The 21,819-nt window shown below is 46.1% G+C and overlaps 1 protein-coding gene across 3 annotated transcripts in view; it reads left to right on the top strand.

The window, feature by feature from the left end:
• Positions 1-21,819, top strand: part of SH3KBP1 (SH3 domain containing kinase binding protein 1) — a 334,027-nt gene that overhangs the window by 81,732 nt on the left and 230,476 nt on the right. Inside the window, exon 1 of one of the 3 annotated variants that reach the window (XM_047843684.1) lies at positions 4,526-4,659. The exons of the other annotated variants lie outside the window; for them this stretch is intronic. Within the exon in view, the coding sequence (XP_047699640.1) occupies positions 4,597-4,659 (63 nt within the window). The 5' untranslated portion in view covers positions 4,526-4,596. Of the gene's footprint in view, positions 1-4,525; positions 4,660-21,819 lie in introns of those variants that run through there. 3 annotated transcript variants of the gene reach the window in all.

Below are 21,819 nucleotides of genomic sequence, written 5' to 3'. Positions count from 1 at the left end.
TAGCATGAGGGGTACCCATATCTATCAGGTTCTGAGAACTTGCTGGGAATCTTCGCTGAGCTGGGTGTTAGGCTCTGTGAGATTTTTTTTTTTTTTTTGATATGCAGCCACAGAGATTTTTTTTTTTTAACATGCAGCCACGTTCAATTGGAACCACCACTTCCTGTGAATGCCTTATGATGTTACTTGAAGAAGGGAAATAAGCATATAAATTTTTAAAAAGTTTCTTGAAGTATATTGATTTTTAAGACTGGATGCAATTAGTAGTTCTCATTAGTTCCAAGAATAATTTATCCTGGAATGCTTTGGTTCCATGTAAAGCACTTTAATATCGGAGACTGCAGGTTCTGCTGCTTTGATAGTCCGCGAGTCGAATGTGGCCGGTAGCTTTAAGCATGCGCAGTAATGCAAGTGTCGATGCTGCTAGCACAAATGGAAAAATGCATTGCTTTAATTGAAACAGCAGGCCATGTCTAGTCTTTGACTCTCTTTACATTTAATCTGACTACTCATAGTTTCTGGGAGGGTGGGGAGGGAGCGAGCGGGATTTGGCCCTGTTGTTCATCAGGAAGATACTGAAAAATTTTGGAATGTGAATTCTGACGCTGACCTCCCACTGCTTCTTCTCCCTCTTGTGAAGGTGAAACAAAACACAACCTAGGAGATTCTGAAGCCCAGGCTCCTCAAACTTTTACATTGCCCAGGAGTCCCAGGCTGAGGGCGGGGTGTATGTGGGCAGATCTTGTTAAAATGCAGATTCAGATTCAGGGGGTCTGGGCTGGGGGCTGTCCGGTGTAGGGAGACTGAGATTGTGGTCTAACAAGCTCCCGGGGGACGGTACTTTTAGTGGCAAGGATGTAGCCAGCCCTTTTCTCCTCAGCCCTCCGTGTCAAGGCTGTACTGCTCATCTGAATCACCTGAGGGAGTTTGGACAACATAGATTCCCAGCCCACCCCAAATGGAATGAATGGGAGTCCCCAGGGCTGATGTTACGAAGATATGGCGGGGAGGGGGGGGGTGGTTAGCTAATGAAGTGATTTGATAATAAATCTGTCAGCTTTGTCTTTTTTTGGCCGGGGTGAGGGGGAGGGTAATGACAGCTTTGAAAACTTTACTGTAGGAATCAGATTGACAAACTCTGTGACATCCTAAGAGCTTCCGGTTTGACCTCAACTACAGGAGAAATCTTGACAGACATTCCCCTTGGAAGGGAATTGCCCAGTTCTTTATGATTGTGTCCAGACTGGCTGAAATCAGAGAGTGCGGAGAAGAGAGAGGGCTTAATGGTTAGTTTGCTGACCTGCTCAGCATTAGATAATGTCTGTGGAGGTTCCCAGAGTGCGTCCAGGGGATCTAGGGCCCAAATATGGAAAAGAGGAGCCATGATTATGAGGTAGGAGTTGAAATTACCATCGCGACGATTTAAAGTGTTATTTCAGCACTTTCCTCTGCTCCTGGGTTTGGGGTTTCATTGCTCGTGGTGTTCGGAGAGCCGGGCCAGACAAGCTAGGGAGAGGGCTGGATGATGTCTTTGTTGTAATGAAGCACCAATTCCACAGTGGGGTTCTGTGGGTCACCCCTTTCCGGTATGACTGTTTCTTTTTTTTTGATAACTGAAACACTCCAGCAACTGAATTTAAAAAAAAAATTTTTTTTAACATTCATTTTTGAGAGTGAGAGAGAGAGACAGAGCATGAGCAGAGGAGGGGCAGAGAGAGAGGGAGACACAGAATCTGAAGCAGGCTCCAGGCTCCGAGCTGTCAGCACAGGGCCCGACGCGGGGTTTGAACTCACGGACTTCGAGATCATGACCTGAGCTGAAGTCGGACGCTTAACCGACTGAGCCACCCAGGCGCCCCCAGCAACTGGATTTTTAACATTTCTTAAATCTTAGTAATCTTTTCCCCTGAGATCATGTAGGAAGATAAGACACAGGTGGAGATGATCATCCAGTGTTCCTCAGTCTATTGTGTCCCTTTTTAAAAGTCCCTTTCTTCAAAACCAAGTGTTTCCCATTCTTGTTGCATTTGTAATATTCTTTACGCCAGCTCCTTACCTTGTCTAAGGGTTAAAAAAATAATAATAAGGGAAACGCCATGATGAGAAAAAAAAAGTTGAGCGTGGGAGAACTAGAGACAGATTCCAAGGGACCTGGCTCTCACCCACACCAGGCTTCAGGCCTGGCAAGGGACACAGGCACCCACACCGTGTAAATGGAACCCTGAAAGAAACCCCATAGCGCTGACCACACTGAGCGCTTTGCTTTTGTCTGGTCAAACCCTCTCTGTTGCAAAAGGCGAGGCTCTAGGGCATAGCCTGGTGGGCGAGACAGACCCAGAAGCACTTTTCTAACCCTCTCTGGTGTGCACTTAGTATGCCAAAGGAGCCCAAAGGGAGGGTAAGCTTAGAGGCTGGGGCAGGGGAGGAAGGAAGGGATAGATCAGGTGAAGAGGATGGTGAGAGTGACCGAGGATGTATGAACCGAGGCCTGCAGGGGAAGCGGTTTGATAAATATCTGGAAGAAAGCCTTGCCAGTGAGTAAAATGGGAAGTAGAGGCGGGGGTTGGGGTGGAGTGAAGTTGGGACGTGAGAGGCACTGTGCACCTCTGTAAGGAATTTGGACCCCAGAGGTGATCAGGAAGCATCAAAGGAGCCATTTTAAGCAGAGGCATGTTGCCGTCAGATGTGGATGGAGGCAGAGTTTAACAGGTGACTTCTGAACGAGCATCTGCTCCCATGTAGCTTATTTCAAAAATAGCTTCATTGAGATCTAACTTGCATACTGTACAGTTCATCCACTTGTGCCTCGTTCAGTGGCTTTCAGCATATTTAGGGTTGTGTAATTATCACCATGATCTAATTTTTGAACATGTCCTTCCTGCCCCAAAGAGACCTTGTGTCCCTGTGCTGTTACTCCCCACTTCCAAGCCCAGCCCTCGGCAGTCAACCACTCTTCTTTGTAATTTCTCCTTTTTCTTTAGCGTTGAAGGGAATGTCTTCTGTGAGTGTATTATTAACTTCAAGGGGTCTCTTTGCCAGATTACAGACTCTTGCTCTTGGCTTCCTAGGTATTGCTCAGCCTGTTCCTATCAGCAGTGATGTATGTTATCTCACATAATTTTCAGGATACAGGTCGGATGGACCCCAAGGGTAGTGTGTTCACCTGCTCAGGGGGACATCAGAGACCTGTGTTCTTCCTGTCGCTCCTCCATGGGTCGTGCTGCCAGAAGCTTCACCCAAGGGCTGGTTTCTTCGTGGTTGTCAGGCAGACGTAGGATGGCATCCACTGGCTGTGGGGCCCTCTGCTTCCTTGTTCAGGGCGGGCATGTAGGAGGAGTCCTTTCCTGCAGTCTGATTGGGTGAACTTAGCTCCTGTTGCCCACCCGGAACCAATGATTGGCTTAGAGTTAATTAGTCTGCCCTCTGGAGCCGGGGAGTGGGCTTGATGGGGGATGGGTGGGTACCTGTGGCCAATAGTTGGCTCTGCTGGGGGGGAGGAGGAAGGGAGCTGCCTCAGCTGGTTAGTACCGTGTTTGAAGCTGCCCCTAGCTTTATGTCTGTGAAAAGCGTCCTCAATTCACATCTCACCACTTTGGGAGGTCGTGCAGATTTGGTCAGGCGGTGCACTGGAGTTGACCTTTGGACAGTGTCATAGTGTGGGCGATAGTGGAAATGGTGGTAACATTAACTTATGTGGGAAATAAATGATTTAAGCCTCATTAGAAAAACCTGTTTGCTTTAGGATAGAAATGTTTGAATACATGACTAGTAGTAAATAGTAGGGAAATCATTCTTATCTGGTTATTAGGTTAGCCCCTTGGAATCTCTCCTTGGGGGAAAAAATGAAATCCTGTCCTGAATGTGTCAGTATTTGAGGTACTCTGTGAACTTGAAATTAACAAAAATTGACTTTGTTTCAAGTATAATTCACGCTTCACTAAGCCCAGTAGACATTCTGCCAGTTACTTGCACTTTATTAAATTTTGCTTTAGATGTAATAAAAAAAAATTCAAGGTAGGCCTCTGCTTTGCAAGTAACTTATTTGATTATGAGCTGTATTTTCAAGTCTGTTTTGGAGTGAGGTTTGCCCTCATGTAAGTAATGAGCGTTTGCTGGCGCAGCTCTTTAATGGTGAGAACGGATGTTGAAGAAAGCAAACACCATATGCCCTTTGTTTCCCGTGCATGTCCCCTCCTGGAGGCTGGGTGGAGTGTTTCAGCTGTCTCGAATAATCTCCATTTTGCTGTTACTGCAGACTTTGCGGCTCTCCCACTCTCTTCTCTCCGATGTTACAACTTCTTCCTCTTCCTCCTCCTCAGTCATAAAGGTTCCACGCTGTGAAGCGCCAGAGATTGGGTTAATTTTGAAAAATGAGTTTCCCTTGATTTGTGACAGAAATTAGTGCAGAGAATTAAAAAAAAAAAAACCACCACCCAGCGTGAATGTGTAGTGGGAGGGGCAGGCGGGTTGGGTACGGGACAGGATGCTTAGAATAATTCTGCTGCCAAGTGAATCAGAGAGACTCGCAGTTCTCGGCGAGCACGGAGCATACTCCTGCCCAGAGTTCAGACGCAGTCAGCCCGAAATCACCACTTGATGCTCCACAGAATGGAGCTTTCTGCAGCCAAAGCCCCGGGTGCTGCAGACGCGTCTGAGACTGTAAGTAGGACGTACATCTGGTTTGATTGCTATTATGCCTGCATCTTTTGGAGCCTGGTGCCCCGCTACTTCTTAGGCCAGGAGGGAGGCATGATGGGGAATTTAGTCCCAGCTCAGTCCTTCCAGAGAGATGGTGAGCAACACTGTTTTCCCGCTCAGATCTGGGTCACAGTTATCTTGTTTGTGGCAGAAGGGAATGTCTTTCTTGGGGCGCTCCTGTGACAGAAGTGGCTTTTGGCTGATCCCCTTTAGTAGTGTCATCTACAAAGATTTTGGACAGCCCTGTCCTCTGGTGTGAGGGCTCTTCCCTTCTCCCGACTGTGATCGAAGAGTTTTGTCCAGGGGACACCCCAGCCAGCCAAGCCTCCCTGCGCCCCTGCCCTGCAGACATCCCTTTCATCAGGTAAGTTTCCCTATCAAGGGCGGGGAGCAGGTAACGTTTCTGAGGCAGCTGGCAGGTTTGCAAGCCTGGGATAAAGCCAGGTGTGGAATGCAGCTTCCCTGCGGTGGGAAGGAGAGGAGTGAGTGAGATCGAAGGCCGAAGGCCGGACGGAAAGTCAGCTTGAGATCTGTTCAGAGCACAGTTTGTTGCTAGATGCCAGTCGAGGTGGCAGGCAAAGCTCAGATCCTCCCTCTGCTAACTGGAGCTTTGGGCTGCCAGCAGATACTCTTCCCATCTGCAAAGTGCTATCACCGCATTTCACGGCGTCGCGGGGTGGTTGGAAGTAATGGATGTGAAAGTAGCCAGCGCTTGGTGGGCACTTGCTAAGTGGTGTGTTTTTGCCCTTCGTACCCCTTCTCCTTCCTTAGTGGGATATTGTACCATCCGTGCGAGCAGTGTGCTGGGCTGTGGGGCGTGCCACCCGTGTTGCTCTCCTGGCTTCTTTCGGGGGCAGCCTTCGTGGCCTCCCACATTCTCTTGCTTGGTTTCATAAATTTGATCTTGGCGTCAGCCTTGCTCAAGACCAGAGCCCTAGAGGTTGCCCTTTTAGCCTGGTCCAGGGGACCCCCTAGAACAAGGAGGTCTCGGGGAGAAGGTGTGAGTGGGTCATGCTGTGTCTCAGAGATCCATTTGAGTTCAGGATCATGGGGACGGGGGACCCAAGTCAGGAGGCCATGTGATGAATCCTGGGGGGACAGTGATAATTCAGAAGAGCCATTTCCCGTTCAGCTTTGAGTTTCCAAGTTATGAATACCTATATTCAGCTGGTACAAGGGAGAAGAAACAGAAAACTCAAATCTCGAAGAAAGCTGCTTAGCAGTTCGTCTGATTTCTGATTCAGGAGTAGGCGTAGGACACTGTCATGGTGACACTCCATCTGATTATTTCAGTGAACCTGTTCATGGATTTAGGCAAGCTGCGAGCACATCAGTCCGTTCCCAATTGCCTTCCACCCTTATGTGCGTGTGTTGGGGACTTTTCTTTTTGTTTTTTGTTTAAAGTTTCTTTATTTCTGAGAGAGAGAGAGAGAGAGAGAGAGAGAGAGAGAGAGAGAGCGAGCATGAGCGGGGGAGGAGCAGATAGAGGGAGACACAGAATCCAAAGCAGGCTCCAGGCTCCGAGCTGTCGGCACAGAGCCTGACATGGGGCTCGAACTCATAAACTGCGAGATCATGACCTCAGCTGAGGTCGGACACTTAACCGACTGAGCCACCCAGGTGCCCCTGTTTTGGGGACTTTCTAGAGCCTGTCTTGTTAAATTAGCTTTACCATGTGCTTTATATTTGCTAACTGTGAGTTAATTGCTAATAAGAGTGTTTTCTTGTCAGTCACAAGTTCTCCCACCCCTTTCTGTACTTGAATTCCTTGTATTTCGTCTCCTATTTAGGCTAAAATTGTTCGCCTCTAGCTGGCAAGCCTCCTCAACAACTGTCCACGAGCTCTAAGGCAGGGCTAACTTTTATCAGTGTTTTTGGAGACATTGTATCATCTGTACACTTTGTTTCATGGGCGAAGATAAAAGAGTACTTCTTATCTTAACCAGCATCAAAATCCTGTATCACAGTGTTCCAGCCTTCAGTAGCTCTCTGTGGGTCTTCATTGAAATCCACTTTCTTCCCCATGCCCGGCTGTGCCTTGTATAGCCTGGCACACGCCTCCCTCTCCAGCTTCATTGCCATCACCCTCACACTTGGCCACTACCTTCCACCACACCAGTGCCCTGGCTGCCCCAGCCCCCGCCGGGGCCTCTCCTGCCGCCGGGCCCAAGCTTGCTCATCTTTAAGATGTTACTTGGAGAAGGCCCTGTGCCATCTTACCTTTTGAAAATTTTTTTAATGTTTATTTATTTTTGAGAGACAGAGACAGGAGTGGGAGAGGGCAGAGAGAGAGGGAGACACAGAATCCAAAGCAGGGTCCAGGCTCTGAGCTGTCAGCACAGAGCCTGACATGGGGTTCGACTCACAGACTGTGAGATCATGACCTGAGGTGAAGCCGGACGCTTAACTGACTGAGCCATCTAGCCAACCCCATCTTATCTTTTAAAAAAAATGTTTATTTATTTATTTTGAGAGAGACAGACAGAGTGGGGGAGGGGCAAAGAGAGAGGGAGAGACAGAATCCCAAGCAGGCTCTGTGCTGTCAGCACGGAGCCCAACGTGGGGCTCAATCTCATGAACCCTGAGATCATGACCTGAGCCAAAATCAAGAGTCGGACACTTAACCAACTGAGCCACCCAGGCACCCCGCCCCCCAACCCTGGGCCATCTTATCTTAAGGGACTTCCTCCATCTTAAGTTTCCTTTCTCCCTTCCTGACACATCACCATATCTATTTCTTGCAGAGCACTTGTATCACAGGCTATAAATCCCTGGTTGATTTACAAGTCATTGATTTACTTGGCACTTGATGTGTCCCCCACTGGAATGTTGGCCCCCATGCTGGCAGAGGCCTTGTCTTTGTTATTCCACTGTATCCCGAAGCCCCTAATTCAGTTCTCAACACAATTATGTGCTCATGTTCAACAACTGTTTCTTAAATGAATAGAGGTTTTAGATGATTAATATCGTGAGTGACTGCTGAGTAGTTTGTGCCCGCAAGCTGATAAAGATGGTCCCATCTTATCTGTGCCGGACCTCCCCCCCGCCCCCTGCCCCTCTGCCTCCATCACTGCTCTGGCACTTTGGGAGAACTCCAGACCTCGAGGCCCCATTTCCCTCTCCTGGCAAGCCGGTGGCTGCTATCTGGAGTCACCCTCTGTTTTAAGCATCATTTTTCTTCTCAAAATGAAAACCACCTGTCTTCAAAGTGATTTGCTTAAAACAAATACTTATTTCTTTACGGAGGCCTTCCTCCCCTTCTGCCTTTCCCCACCTCCTGCCAAGAATAATGGGAAAACCCTGCTATCTTGGAAAGTGGTTTTCCCTCTGGTCAGAATCCAAAGCTGGATGGTTTATCACCCAGTGTGCCGACCAATAGCTTCTCCCTGCCCTGTTGCTCTCAAGTGTTCACACTTTTGTTCTCCCGAGGGGTTCAAAGGGGTCGTGTCATGGAGGCTCAACCTTTGTCCCGCCCCCTTTGCACATTTCCTTTAAACATCCTTCCTACAGGTAAAGAGCCCAGGCCAGGGGACCACAGAAATGGTTGCAGGGAGTGGGGGCAGTGTCTAATTAGTGTCCTGTGGTTGGCTGTTTGCCAGCCTATTGACACCTTATACCAAGTCCAGGGAGAAGATGACATTGCCTGCATTTTAGAGATGGTGCAGTGAGGCTCACAGAGGTTAGGTAGGTTGTAAGGAACTAGGATCAGAACCTAGATCTCTCTGGCTTCCAAATCCGTGTATTATTTGTCGGTGTACCCAATGTTTCTTGGAGGCTTTCTTTTTCCTTCTCTTTTTTTCTTTTTTTTTTTTTTTTACCATGTTCTTCAGTGAAAACATCTGCCATCTTAGTGTACATATGTGTCCATACTTGTAATGGCAATAAATTAACTGAAATAGTAGTTGCCTTCACTTTGTATGATGCTTTTGTATATTCTCCATTCCACTTTAAAAATGCTCGTCAGCACATGGCAGGATTCTGTTCCTTTTCAAAGCCAAAAAATATTCCATTGTATGTACATGCCACAGTTTCTTTATCCATTCATCCATCAGTGGCCATTTAGGTTGGTTCCACCTTTTGGTTGCCAGCGGCTGGGCGACGGGGAATGGGGAGCTGCTGATCAACGGGTAGAATGCGTCAGTCGCGCAGAATGAATATGTTCAACAGATCTACTGTACAACGTTGGGCCTAGAGTTAGCGGTACTTTATTGTGCACTTAAAAAAAATTTTAGGAGGCTATACCTCAAGTGTTGTTAACACAATAAAGTGCTAGTTCGGACCTTCTAAATTGATCGTGTGGCCCACTAATTGGCGGCAACCCATGGTTTGAAGATAGCTTGCGCTAGTGTTGGTGATATGTACATGCTTACTTTAGGCAGAGGTTTACATGATGTAAGCTACTTTTAAAAACGTTTTTCCTAGTGTAGCCTACACATATAAAATGCACATGAGACACCAGTTTGTTGAATTTTCACAAAATGAACCCATCTGGGTAAAAAGCACCAGATCAAAACACACGCCATTGGGGCACCGGGGTAGCTGGTTAAACATTTGACTCTTGATTTCTGCTCAGGTCCCGATCTGATGACTAATTCAGGCCCCACATTGGGCTCTGTGCTGGCACTGCAGAGCCTGCTTGGGGTTCTCTCTTTCCCTCTCTCTCTCCGCCCCTCCCCCACTCACTCTTTCTCTCTCAAAAACAAACAAACAAACAACAAACAAAACCCACCGCCATTGATATAAGCTTCTTTGAATCAAGGCAGGCATGGAGTACTACAGAAAGGGATGTGCCCTCAGTTCTGAATTATGCACATACGGCTTACTTGATAGAATCTCTCTTTTTAGAGTCCCATGTTTTGTGCTTCCCATGACAGGGCCTAACTGGTATTTTAGGTCTAACAACTACTGAAGGAGTGGAACCAGGCTTCTGTAGGGACCGTCCGAAATGGACACAGAAGGAGGCTAAGGATGTGCCTGGTAAAATGTGAACAAGGAGGAGGAGGAAGGGGCAGGGCCCCACAGTGGCTATGGAAACCCTCGGGTGTGGGGATTTACGGTGGTAGTAATCGATACCAATTTTACTGAAATGGGGTGGGGGGGTAGGGAACTTGTGATTAGAGTCCCAAGCCCCTAGAAGTCAATGCACTTTTGTGTAAAATAAGGAACATTCACCTCTCACCGTGAGTATTGACTTTTAGAGGAAATTCTTAGCATACTGAATCAAACTTTTTCTTGGCAAAAGACATAAATGTATCTCAATACAAAAGCAAGCTAGATTAACTTTGCTTTCATAATCTAAGGGTTCTGTAAGGTTGTCTTGGTGGACAAACTCTACACAATTCTTTGTAATGGCATGTGCTAGAAATGAAAGGGAGACGCATTGGTAGCTTTTAGGCAAACTGCAATCGCTTCCTTGAATCAGGGACGCTGGGATAATAATAAATCCTTTTGTCTTTGTTGATTAGATAAGCTCTTATTTATTGTTCATTTTTGTGTGGGAGACTTTGAACTCTCACACATTTGGTGTGTGTTTCCTGGCATTCTGGACCTGTAGTGTTCGCCGTGGGCTTGTGTCTCATTCTGCATTTGTTGTGACTGTGTGTATGGAAGAAAAGTCCTGGGACTGTAACAAACACACTGTGGAACAGGAGGGGGCATCCTGCTGGGGACAGGGAGTGGGTGTGTCTGACTCCTTTCTTGGTGCCCAGCGTCAGGCCACGGCACTAAGCACTTGGTTAATGAATAGAAGGGCAGAAGAAGAATTCGTAGGTAGGACGTAATGGTGTGTACTGTATGCTTTGTTCCTTTCATCCTAGTTAGTCATCAAAACAAAGCTGTGAGGTGGGTACTGTTAATATCCTTCAGGGTGACCTCATGTCCCTGTTGGCCACGGGACAGTTCTGGTGTATGCCTCCTGTCCTAGCATTGATGGTGGTAGCCCCCTCTTTCACTCTGAAGTGTCCTGGTTCCAATGATAAATTAGTTCACTCTGAGAAGACACAAATAGACATTTTTCCAAAGAAGACATACAGATGGTCAGCAGACACGTGAAAAGATGCTCAACATCACTGATGATCAGGGAAATACAAGTCAAAACTACAATATCACCACACACTTGTCAGAACGGCTAAAACCAACAACACAAGAAACAACAGATGCTGGCGAGGATGTGGAGAAAGCGGAACCCTCTTGCACTGTTGGTGGGAATGCAAACTGGTGCAGGCGCTCTGGAAAACAGTATGGCGGTTCCTCAAAAAGTTAAAAATAGAACCACCCTATCATTCAGCAATCGCACTACTGGGTATTTACCCAAAGAATACAAAACTACTAATGCAAAGGGATATATGCCACCTCTATATTTATAGCAGCATTATCTACAATAGCCACATTATGGAAACAGCTCAAATGTCCATCGACTGATGAATGGATAAAGATGTGTGTGTGTGTGTGTGTGTGTGTGTGTGTGTGTGTGTGCACGGGCACGCGCGCGCGCACACACACACACACACACACACACACTGGACTATTAGCCATAAAGAATGAAATCTTGCCATTTGCAATGACATGGATGGAGCTAGAGAGTATTATGCTAAGCGAAATAGTCAGAGAAAGACAAATACCATATGATTTCACTCCTCTGTGGAATTTAAGAAACAAAACAAATGATCATGGGGGGAAAAGAGAGGCAAAGCAAGAAACAGACTCTTAACTACAGAGAACAAACTGATGGTGACCAGAGGGGAGGTGGGTGGGGGGATGGGTGAAATAGGTGTTGGGGATTAAGGAGGGCACCTGTGATGGCACCAGGTGATGCATGGAATTGTTGAATCACTTATTGTACACTTGAAACCAATATTACACTGTATGGTAACTAACTGGAATTTAAATAAAAACTTAAAAATAGTTCCCTCTGAAATGTTGGGGTTTGGATAGACAGGTGAGGAAACAGAGGGCATAGAGAAGCCACATCACTTCCTGATGTCACCCACCTATTAAGAGGTGGTGCTGGGATTCTTTCTTAAGAGTCTGACTTCAGATTTTGTCATTTGTTCGCTAAGTTCTGCTGCCTCACAACTTAGGCCAAGGAACATGTAGTGTAAAAAAAAAAGCAGTCTCTGTTTTTCGGTGTCACTGTTTATTAAACATCACTGCTGTGACGTGTGACTCAGGGTAGTCAGAGTGTGCTAGTGAAGACCCATGGAAACCCTGAATGTGCTTTCACTGGGAAAGCTGGACACTTGGTATCCTGGAGTGACAACACCATTCACATGTGCCTGGTGCTTCACAGTGTACAGAACCCTTTCTCCTCCATTATTATGTTGAAACAGCATGCATACCCTGTGAGGTGGAAGGTGGCATTTCCATCTTATGAAGGAGGATGCGTGATCATCAGGGTGACGTGGTCACCTGCTTGAGGTTTGATAGCCAGAAAGGGAGCCGATCCAGGATTCACTTCCTATTCTGCCTCTGTCATCAGTGCATTTTCCACTGTAGCAATGAGGCCTCTCAGCCAGGCATGTTTGTACAGCTATTTGAGGGTGGGAAGCCTTTCGAAGACTCATTACCCGAATGCAGGGTTTCTCCACCTTAGCATTGTTGACATTTTGGGCCCTCTAAGGCTGCTGTGGGGGACTGTGCACTGGAGGGTGTTGAAAAGCATCCCTGGCCTCTATCCAGGCCAGGAGCGCTACCCTCACATCCTCGCCCAGTTGTGAGAACAAAAATGTCTCAGGCGGTGTCAGATGTCCCCAGGGACACAGTTGCCCTTGGTTAGGAACCACTGGCCTAAGTACAATAGCAGCATTTGAAAGAGGGAAAAGGACAACCACGAAAATGTCAGGCCTTTTTCCCTCTCTTTGGTTCCTAAAGCATCAGAAAAACTATTAAAATACCCACAAATGGGCAGGAAAGAGAACAAGCAGCACATTTCCCATTGGATTTGGTTCCGTGGAAGGATGTTAGGTCTCCCAAGGAAGGATATGATAGCCAGCATTTTTTAAAGTTAGAAATCATACAATTAAAAATGTTTTTTACGAAAAAAGTTAGAACAGAGATCAGCTGAAATGTGTGCCTATGAAATCTCCAGGGACCCTGCTGCCCAGAGATAATCACGGTTCATGTTCTGCTTTACCTGCTTCTAGCCTTTTGCAACATGCATATATATATTTTCCAAATAGGGCCATGCCACAAATGCTGTTTTAATCAGCTTTTTTTTTTTTTAGCTTCAGTGTGCCCTGCAGTACCTTTCCATATCTCTGATGTAGAGCTACAACATTTTTAATGGCTGCATAGTATTTCATCGTACGGCCACAGTGTAATTTATTCACTCATTCTCCTATTGTGTACATTTGTTTCCAATTGTGTTTTTGCTATTACATGCAAAAGTGTCATGAGGGTTTATGTGTGTGTACCCATGCCCTTTATAGCCTTTTTCCTCCCTTTACAGAAATAAGGAAATTTTGTTATCCATTGAACGAAATCCCTAATCTATAGTGTGCTGGATTATATTTTGATTTTATTATATACCGTTGCCCCTGAAAATTATGGAAAATGCATTCACGAAAATTCTATTATACACTAGGCGTGCAGAATGGGGTGTGGAAAGTTCTTTGGTTTTCTGATCAAATGATGACTAATAAGAAGCCATTTAGGTTTCGTGCCCTGTTCATGAAAACCACTCTTAACTGTAGAGGACTACTTCCTGAGTAGGAATTACAGCCCAGTAAAGATCTCTGAATCTTCCTTTAAGAGTTTGTTCATTGCTGAGAGAAACTTAGGGCTGTGTTCTCGTAGATTTTCATTGCTCGTGGATTTTTCTTATATGCATTTAAAATGATAAAATGATAAACTCGTGGTAAAACATTCAAATGGTACAGAAAACCTTAAATAAAGTTCCCTACTTTACTCTGCCTTTGCTTTTTTTATTCTCTAGAAATTTTCTATGCATACACAAACATTAAAAATGTGCAATTTCCCCCCCCCCGCAAACCCCACAAACTAGACAATAATATGCAAGGTCTGATCCAACGAGCTTTTTTCAGTTAACGCATCTTTCTGTGCCTACCCCTTAGTCTGTTTAATCAGTGCCCTGTTTGGGGTTGTTTCAAGCTTTCCTTTTTTTCCTGCGGCAAAGCAGTCTATGTTGCATGGGTCTATCTTTAGGATAAATGCCTAGCAGTGGAGTGCTTGGGTTAAGAGCCTGTGCCCTTAGAATTTTCACAGATATTGCTGAATTGCCCTTCTACTGACAGTAGCTGGACTTGTTGCCATCAGGCATTTTTTTTTTCCTGCCTGGCATAAACTACGGACTGATAAATCAGGAACACAAAGGTTGACCTCATCTGTGGGAAGGGCCATCAAGGTTACGAGGCCACAGCCTTGCGGGGGCTCAGGGGATATGTATTTCCAGGTTTTCTCCTGGGGTGGGCCAGAAACTGGCTTTTGCTTTTTTTCAACCAGGGAGTAAAAAAAGCTGAGAGATAATACCCAGGTAGGCAACTCTCTGGAACCATTTGATGATGTGTCTCAGAATCTCTGAGGTGGATAGAAATGAAGAGGTTTGCAATAGTTACTTCTCAGTGGGGCTCTGAAATAAAAGAATGCCGGAGCTGGCAGTGTGCCAAATGCACCGTGCAGCTATGTAACCTAGTGAACGTAAATGGAATGTGCTCTAATCATTTCATGATCATTTTCCACCCCTCATATCTCTTCCACGAAGTCTTTTCTGATGTTTTCCATTCCTCCATCTTCATCTACTCCATCCTGATTATTTATTTTTTTTGCGCTGTCCTTTTTGAACAAAATGATAATTATGGTCAGTATTGCATTTTGAACCTTTTATTGTTGTCTTCTCTTATTTTTGCCCAGCTCTGTCTCCTTGATGAAATTGGAACCAACACTTGGTTTCTAGTCCTCGTCACCCTAGTCCTCAACACCCTAGTGGGGTGTTGGCACATATGGATTTTCATTGGCTGCTCGCTTTAGACATTTCCTTATTTTAGGGGGTCCCTGTGCTTGGTAAAGGAGGCCTGTCCCTGGACAACCCCCACTGCTGGTCCGCAGAAGTGTGCTCATTTTAAGGTCTCTGTCACCTCACTTGTTGACAAGTGTTGCCGCCCTGCTCAGGGAAGGGCCCAGCAAGGTGCCATCTTTTATTGATTTGGTATTTGAAGCAGTGGAGGATGGCAGATGTTTGAAGGTCGTTCCATGAACCCCAGTGGGCACAACAGCTGCCACAGCCCGGGCTTGAGTGTGAAGGGCCTGTGTTTTCTGAGAAGTTGGGGGCTTTCTGATGGCCATTGCCCATGTTCCCTCATTGTAGTCTCGGCCAGGAGTTTTTTTGAGTTGGCCTGGGGTTAGCCCCACCAAGGCTAAGATACAGAGAGGAAAGAAAGCAGGTCTCAGGAAACCTCTCATATATCCGTGAGCCTGAAACTGGGCCCACTCTTAGGGTGTGCCTCCTTTTCCAGTGTTCTGGCTGATGCTAGGAGGTGGTTCTTGGGGCTCAGGGCCCTTGCCCTGGAAGGTGAAAGCTCAAGCCTGCTCAGGTTGGGCCTCTGGCTGTGCTCCTTGCAGGGGCTGAAGGGGCCATGCTTTGCTTTGTCCCCATACCTCTCAGGGCTCACACCTGGGGCCCTGCTGATGTGACTCTGCCGGGAGCTTCCTAGGGGGTGGCCTGGAACCTCGGTAGAGAAGTCTTAGAAACAAACCAAAGAACTTGTATGTGTTCATTTTTCTTATCGTTCAAGTAATACATTTTGTCTTACAACAAATAAAGAGGACTTTTTGGAGTCAGGCAGTGTGCTCCAGGGAAAATGGCCTTTGGAGCCAAATGGTTCTAGGATGGAATGTGGGCTCTGTAAGTTTTTCCTTAAGGAGCTCTTGTGAGCTGAATGTGTCCCCTCCTATGGTGAAGCCCTAACTTCCAGTGCCTCGGAATGTTTCTGTATTTGGAGACAGGGCCTTTTAGAGGTAGTTGAGTTAAAATGAGGGCGCTAGGGTGGGCCCTCATGCAATCTGATTTGTGCCTTTACAAAAAAAGGAAATTAGGACACAGAGAGACACCAGGGATGTGCACTCAGAGCAAAGACCACGTGAGGACACAGCGAGAAGGTGGCCATCGGCAAGCCAAGAAGAGAGGCCTCACCCGAAACCAGATCTGCTGACACCTTGGCCTTGGACTTCTGGTCTCCAGAACTGCGAGGAAATAAACTTTTGTTGTCTAAGCCCCACAGTCTGTGGCATTTGTTAAGGCAGTGCTGGCAAACAGATACAGGCGCTTTCGGCGAGTTGGCTCCTCTGATGTCGCTTCCCGCAGCCCCCAGCCTCTCACAGTCCCGGCGTGGGGCAGAGATAATGTCTGCTGTAGAGCAGGTGCTCACAAACAGTGCTCGTGATGATGCTAGTTTAGTAATACAACGATAGAAACCACCACGGCCGCCTCCACCCAGGTTTTCTGGCCTCGGCCCGGTTTGGGGGGTTTTGTTTGTTTATACTTTCTTTTCAAGTCCTTTTCAAACCGGTTGCCAGCAACTCCAGGGATGGGAGGAGGCGGGCACTTCATGGGTCTAGCAAGCAGTGAAGTATTTGCTTCTGAGCGCTCGTTTTCATCACACACCGGGCTTCCGGGCACACTTGTCTTCAGAACAAAGATTGTGCTAAGATGGACGGAGAGCACCCTTTGCCCTTCGGCTGGCATGAATATTTACTGCACCTAATAGCCACTGTGGTCATGCCCTGGGGCTCCTGGAACAAAGCACCACAGCCGGGGGCTGGGGCGGCGGGGCGGAGGAGCTTAAGTGGAAAATGTCTTGTCTCACAGCCCTGCTTGCTAGAAGTTCACGGTCAATGTGTGCACAGGGTTGGTTCATTCTGAGAGCCGTGAGGGAGAATCCGTTCCGTGCCTCTCCTCCGGCTTCTGCTGGGTTGCTGGCAGCCTTGGGCTTTCTTTGGCTTGTAGATGCATCACCCTGATCTCTGCCTTCGTCTCCACACGACATCCCCTCTTTGTGCACCTCCCTGTCCAAATCTCTCCTTTTTATGAAGATGTCAGGCACACGGGGTCAGGGCCCACTCAGATGACTACATCTTAACTTGATCATCTGCAAAGACTCCATTTCCAAATAACGTCACATTCACAGGTACTGGGGGTTGTTAAAGCTTTAACATCTTTTTGGAGAATGCAATTCAAGCCACACAGCAATTATATCGGAAGCCATTGTGCCATCAGTGTATCTCTGCCAGTGGCGGCAGCAGCCCTGGAGGAGTCCCCATGTCTGGTCTACCCCTTCCCCCCATCATGCGGCTTTCAGCTCAGAACTCGCCTCCTCAAAGAGGCCTTCTGTGACCGCTCTCAGTACACATTGATTGAACAATTAAGTAGATCGCAGAGCACAATTAAAATGTGACTGAGTTACGACGATACTTTCCCCTTAAAGTTTGACAGGGCTTGTCTCTACCCCACTTAAATGTTATTTGTAACTTTCTTGTTTATGTTGGCTGTGTCACCACTACAGATGCTGTTTAAATAGCATCTTCTGCCTGGGAATTGAGGTGTCGGGCACCTTCGGAATGTCATTATGTTTCCTGTTCTGCATGCAGAGCCTGGCAAGAGGACTCACTTTATTGGATTCGGATTTTTTTCTGTAGTGAATCACAATTTGGTTATGGTTTTTACAATAATTCACGGAGCAGAACTGGCTAGAACCCTTCTGTGAAGAACATCTCGGGTCTAGCAGACCTGTGGGTTAAGAGTAAGGGAAGCATTTACTGACGGTGGTTTAATCAGTTAGTGTTTACTGAGCAGGCTCCGTTCGCCAAAGCCATGCTAGGTGCTGTGCAGATAGAGGTAGAGCCAGCAATAGTTAGGGCTTCTGGCCCCACACAAATCAAACAGTTGAAAAATACACAACAGTATACACCAAGTTGCGTGAGAGTGTGTGGAATAGAAATGAAGTAGAAAGGAGTGTTCACTGTGGGCCCGGGGGGTTCAGAAAGGCTTGGTGCAGGAGCTGAGCTTAGCTTGGGCTGCGCCTAGAAGGGGAAGAGGTCCAAGAAGGGGAGGCAGAACGTGAGCCCGACAGCGCTCACATGGCATTGCTAGGCCATGTAATGGTCCCAGTGTGCACCGAGCCACCTTGTTTCAATGAAACCGATTTTGTTCACAACGTAAGTATGCTATGGTGTATGATAGGAAAATATTGGGGACAACCAAAATTCCCTTCAACCTGGGAAGAGTAAATTATAGTACATCCATACAGTGAAATACTCTGTAGCCGGAAAAAAGAATGCAAATACTTTTTACTGATACGGAAAGCCTTCCCGAATATATCCTTAAGTGAGGAAGGCGAGTTGCAGAACAGTGTGAATGATATACTAACGTATAAGAAACTGGAAGATGTCCAAGAAGCGAATTACAATTAGGAGTAGGAGTGGTAATTACCCAGGAGCGGTGAACTGGGGTAATGGGAACATGTGCACGTTCGTGCATTTTAGAGATTTGCATGATGTAAACGTATCCTGCTCAAAGAACTAAGATGAAAGGTAGGATGTTAGTAGCATTTGGTCACACCGTTGCCGCTCTAAAATTGATTTAAATGTCTCACATGCTTTGCCTTGGGGGCACGTAATGAATGAAGACAACCAGCTACACTAGGCATCTAAGGGATAAGCTCTTGCATTTGCCCAGAGAATGAAATTCTCTTGACCAGCATTTCACTTTTACCGGTTATCACTAAATGTTTCAAACACACACTAGAATAGAGAGAATATTATAACGAACACCTTTGTACCCATTGTCTAGTTTCAGCTGTACTCAACTCCTGGCCAGTCTTGTCTCATTGCTTCTCCTTCCTCCTTACTGTCCCTCTCTCCCCCTGACCTTGATTCTTTTGAATGCAGTGCCTTGCTGATTGTATTAGTTTGATTTATTGCTCTGATCCCCTGAGTCCCACCGTGGCCCTAGACCTGCAGAGCAAATTGGATGCTTAAAGGTGGGGAAAAAAAACTTTCTTTAACTGAATTTGGCTCATCTCAGGTGCTTTTTAAGTTACTTAAAAAAATTTTTTTTTAATTGTGGTGAAATACACATAGCCTGAAACTTCCCACCTTAACCATTTTTAAAGGTACAGTTCAATGGCGTTAAGCATATTCACGTTGCTGTGCAACTGATCTCCAGAACTTTCATCTTGCAGAACTGAAACTCTGTACCCATTAAAACAACTCCCCATTCCCCGCCTCCCCTCAGCCTCTGGCAACCACCCTTCTACTTTCTGTCTCTGTGAATTTTACTACTCTGGGGACCTCATATAAGTGGAATCATCCAGTGTATGTCCTGTTTTGACTGGCTGATTTCACTTAGCATAAGGTCCTCGGGGTTCATCTGCATTGTAGCATGTATCAGAATTTTCTTCCTTTTTAAGGCGGAATGATAGTCCATCATAGGGATATACTACATTTTGTTTATTCATTCATCTGTTAGTGGACTCTGGGGTCGACTTTACTTTTTGCCCCGTCTTAGAATATAGGGTTCCATGGCTCATAACAGTTTGATACCATAGCACATCTGAATGTAGCAGCACGCTAAGATCCTCTCACTAAGGGAATAATTCTGAGTGATTTGCGAGTTTTTATGCCAAATACTTGACTTGAAAAGACCAGCAAGCCTTTCTTTCTGCTCTTTTGACCGAGAGCACCTTTTTGTCACAAAGCTCTTACATTGCATTTTGTCTCTCACCAGGTTAGATTACGAATTTAAAGAGAGCGGGGCAGTGAGTGGGGAGGTATCTTCTTTTGCCCCGTCAGTACTTGGCACTATGCTCGGAACTGACTGGGTGCTCTGGGTATGTTTGTTACAGAATGAACCTTTCTTTAGGCAAGGCACGTGACCGCTATCTGTGTAAAGAGGGAGTTGAACCAGATGAATTCTAAGGCTCCTTCTGGTTCTGACATTGTTTGAGTCCATTGTTGACTCTGATGATGGAAACTTCAGACAGGAGAATAGGGAATGGGAGAGACACATTATTGAGTAGATATGTTTCAGTGCCAGTTACACCCCAGAGATGGTCATCTACAAATAGAGCCGCTCTAGGTTATGGCATTTCTTAAGATGACTTTTGGATTTGAGACTTCTTCTTTGTGTGGTGGTGACGTTTGGATAACAAAAGCTACCAGTTAAAGTTATTTTGAGTTTAGCCGAAGTGTGCACCACATTTCCTAGATGTACATGGATAGAAAGCAAACCTCCTCTTGACATCATCATCTTTACAAAGACTCCCGTAGGAAGTCTTAGTGATAATTTTATCATGAGAAGAAGTCAAAGCAATAAGCAACAGAGGAAAATGAAGATTCCAAAATTACAGCTCAAAAAGCTGGTGAGAAAATATGGAGGGAGATGTGATTTGAGTAGTGAATCTTGATTTACTGAACTTTGTGCTGGTTTCTGCATTTTGGTTTTAAGCCTGGTTTCCAAAAGTCTCTCGTTAGCAACCAGATGGTCGTCAAATAATTGATATATGTTCATTTTGAGCCCATTTGGGCAACAGTGGCCTGGATTTTCCAGTAGAAAGATTTAGTAATTCTCTTGGCCTTTGAATGCCAACAGGGTTTTTTTGTGAAATTGAGTTCTCTAATGTCTTGGAAATAACCCCTGGAAAATTGGAACCAGTGAATTGATTGCATGATGTACTTGGAATAGAAATTAAGAATATGGATACAGTTTATTTCAGTTTACAAATAGCCTTAGAAGTGGTTAAATTTGTAAAATTAGAAGAGAGTGTTTTGTATGTGTTAAAAGTGTTTTTCCCCATTTTTTTCTGAGACTTGAGTTAATGAATATGAATTTAAAATACCCTCCTGATTTTATTCCCCATTTTTTATTTTTTATTTTTTTAATTTTTTTTTCAACCTTTTTTATTTTTGGGACAGAGAGAGACAGAGCATGAATGGGGGAGGGGCAGAGAGAGAGGGAGACACAGAATCGGAAATAGGCTCCAGGCTCTGAGCCATCAGCCCAGAGCCTGACGCGGGGCTGGAACTCACGGACCGCGAGATCGTGACCTGGCTGAAGTCGGACGCTTAACCGACTGCGCCACCCAGGCGCCCCTATTCCCCATTTTTTAAAGAGTTGTTTAAAACTCTAGGGTCTGCTATTCTATCATCTTACTAAATGCTTTTCAAAGAAGAAAACTTTAAAAAAATTTTTTTAATGTTTATTTATTCTTGAGAAAGAGAGACAGAGTGTGAGCAGGGGAAGGACAGAGAGAGAGAGGGAGACAGAATCCAAACAGGCTCCAGGCTCTGAGCTGTCAGCACAGAGCCAGATGTGGGTCTCGAACCCATGAACCATGAGATCATGACCTGAGCTGAAGTTGGATGCTTAAATGACTGAGCCACCCAGGTGCCCTAAGAAGAAAATTCTTTAAAAAAAAAAAAAAAAAGACAGGGCTTGACGGCACCTGGCTGGCTTAGTTGGAATAGCATGCGACTCTTGATCTTGGGGTTGTGAGTTCAAGCCCCACGTTGGATGTAGAAATTACTTAAATACAGATAAAACTTTTTTTTTTTTCAGAGTGTGACTTGCAGTGACAAAAAGGGCTGTGGGTTGCCTCCTTGATCGGTGAGCCTTAATAGTCTATTTTTGAACTGGAGAAATGCGTTGGTGATTGTGGGAAGGTGCTAGTTACCGTCACACTGTGTTGCCCAAAACAGTGAAAAAGGCAGTCTGGCTTGTCTGAAGGGCCTGTTCCAGGGGTGAGGATCCCTCAGTGCCAGACCACTGGGGTGGAGACAAGTAATGGCAGACAGCAGCAGTGGTGTGCAGGGAGATACTCTTAATTAGTTGATACTGCTCACAGTGTTGCTGGCTGTTTCCAGAAAGAGCCTGTCTTAAAAGACCTGACGTGGGCTCTCTGTTTGGATCTGTGCATATAGTTATACAAGGCTTTCCTTTCCTCTCCTCCCCTCCCTCCCGCCACCGTGGTTGGCCTGTCTCCTACCGTTTTGGGTTGTGACCTGGGATCTGAGTGGGCCTCGTAGCCAGGCCCACAGGGATAGGTCTCTGAGTGGAACCAGCCCCAGGTGTCTCATTGCTGGGGACGTTAGTTTCCTGTGGCTGCCGCAACA

This window comes from Prionailurus viverrinus, chromosome X (genome assembly GCF_022837055.1).
Source record: "Prionailurus viverrinus isolate Anna chromosome X, UM_Priviv_1.0, whole genome shotgun sequence".
NCBI classification, from domain to species: Eukaryota; Metazoa; Chordata; class Mammalia; order Carnivora; family Felidae; genus Prionailurus; species Prionailurus viverrinus.
This window is presented reverse-complemented; position numbering and strand designations above follow the sequence as displayed.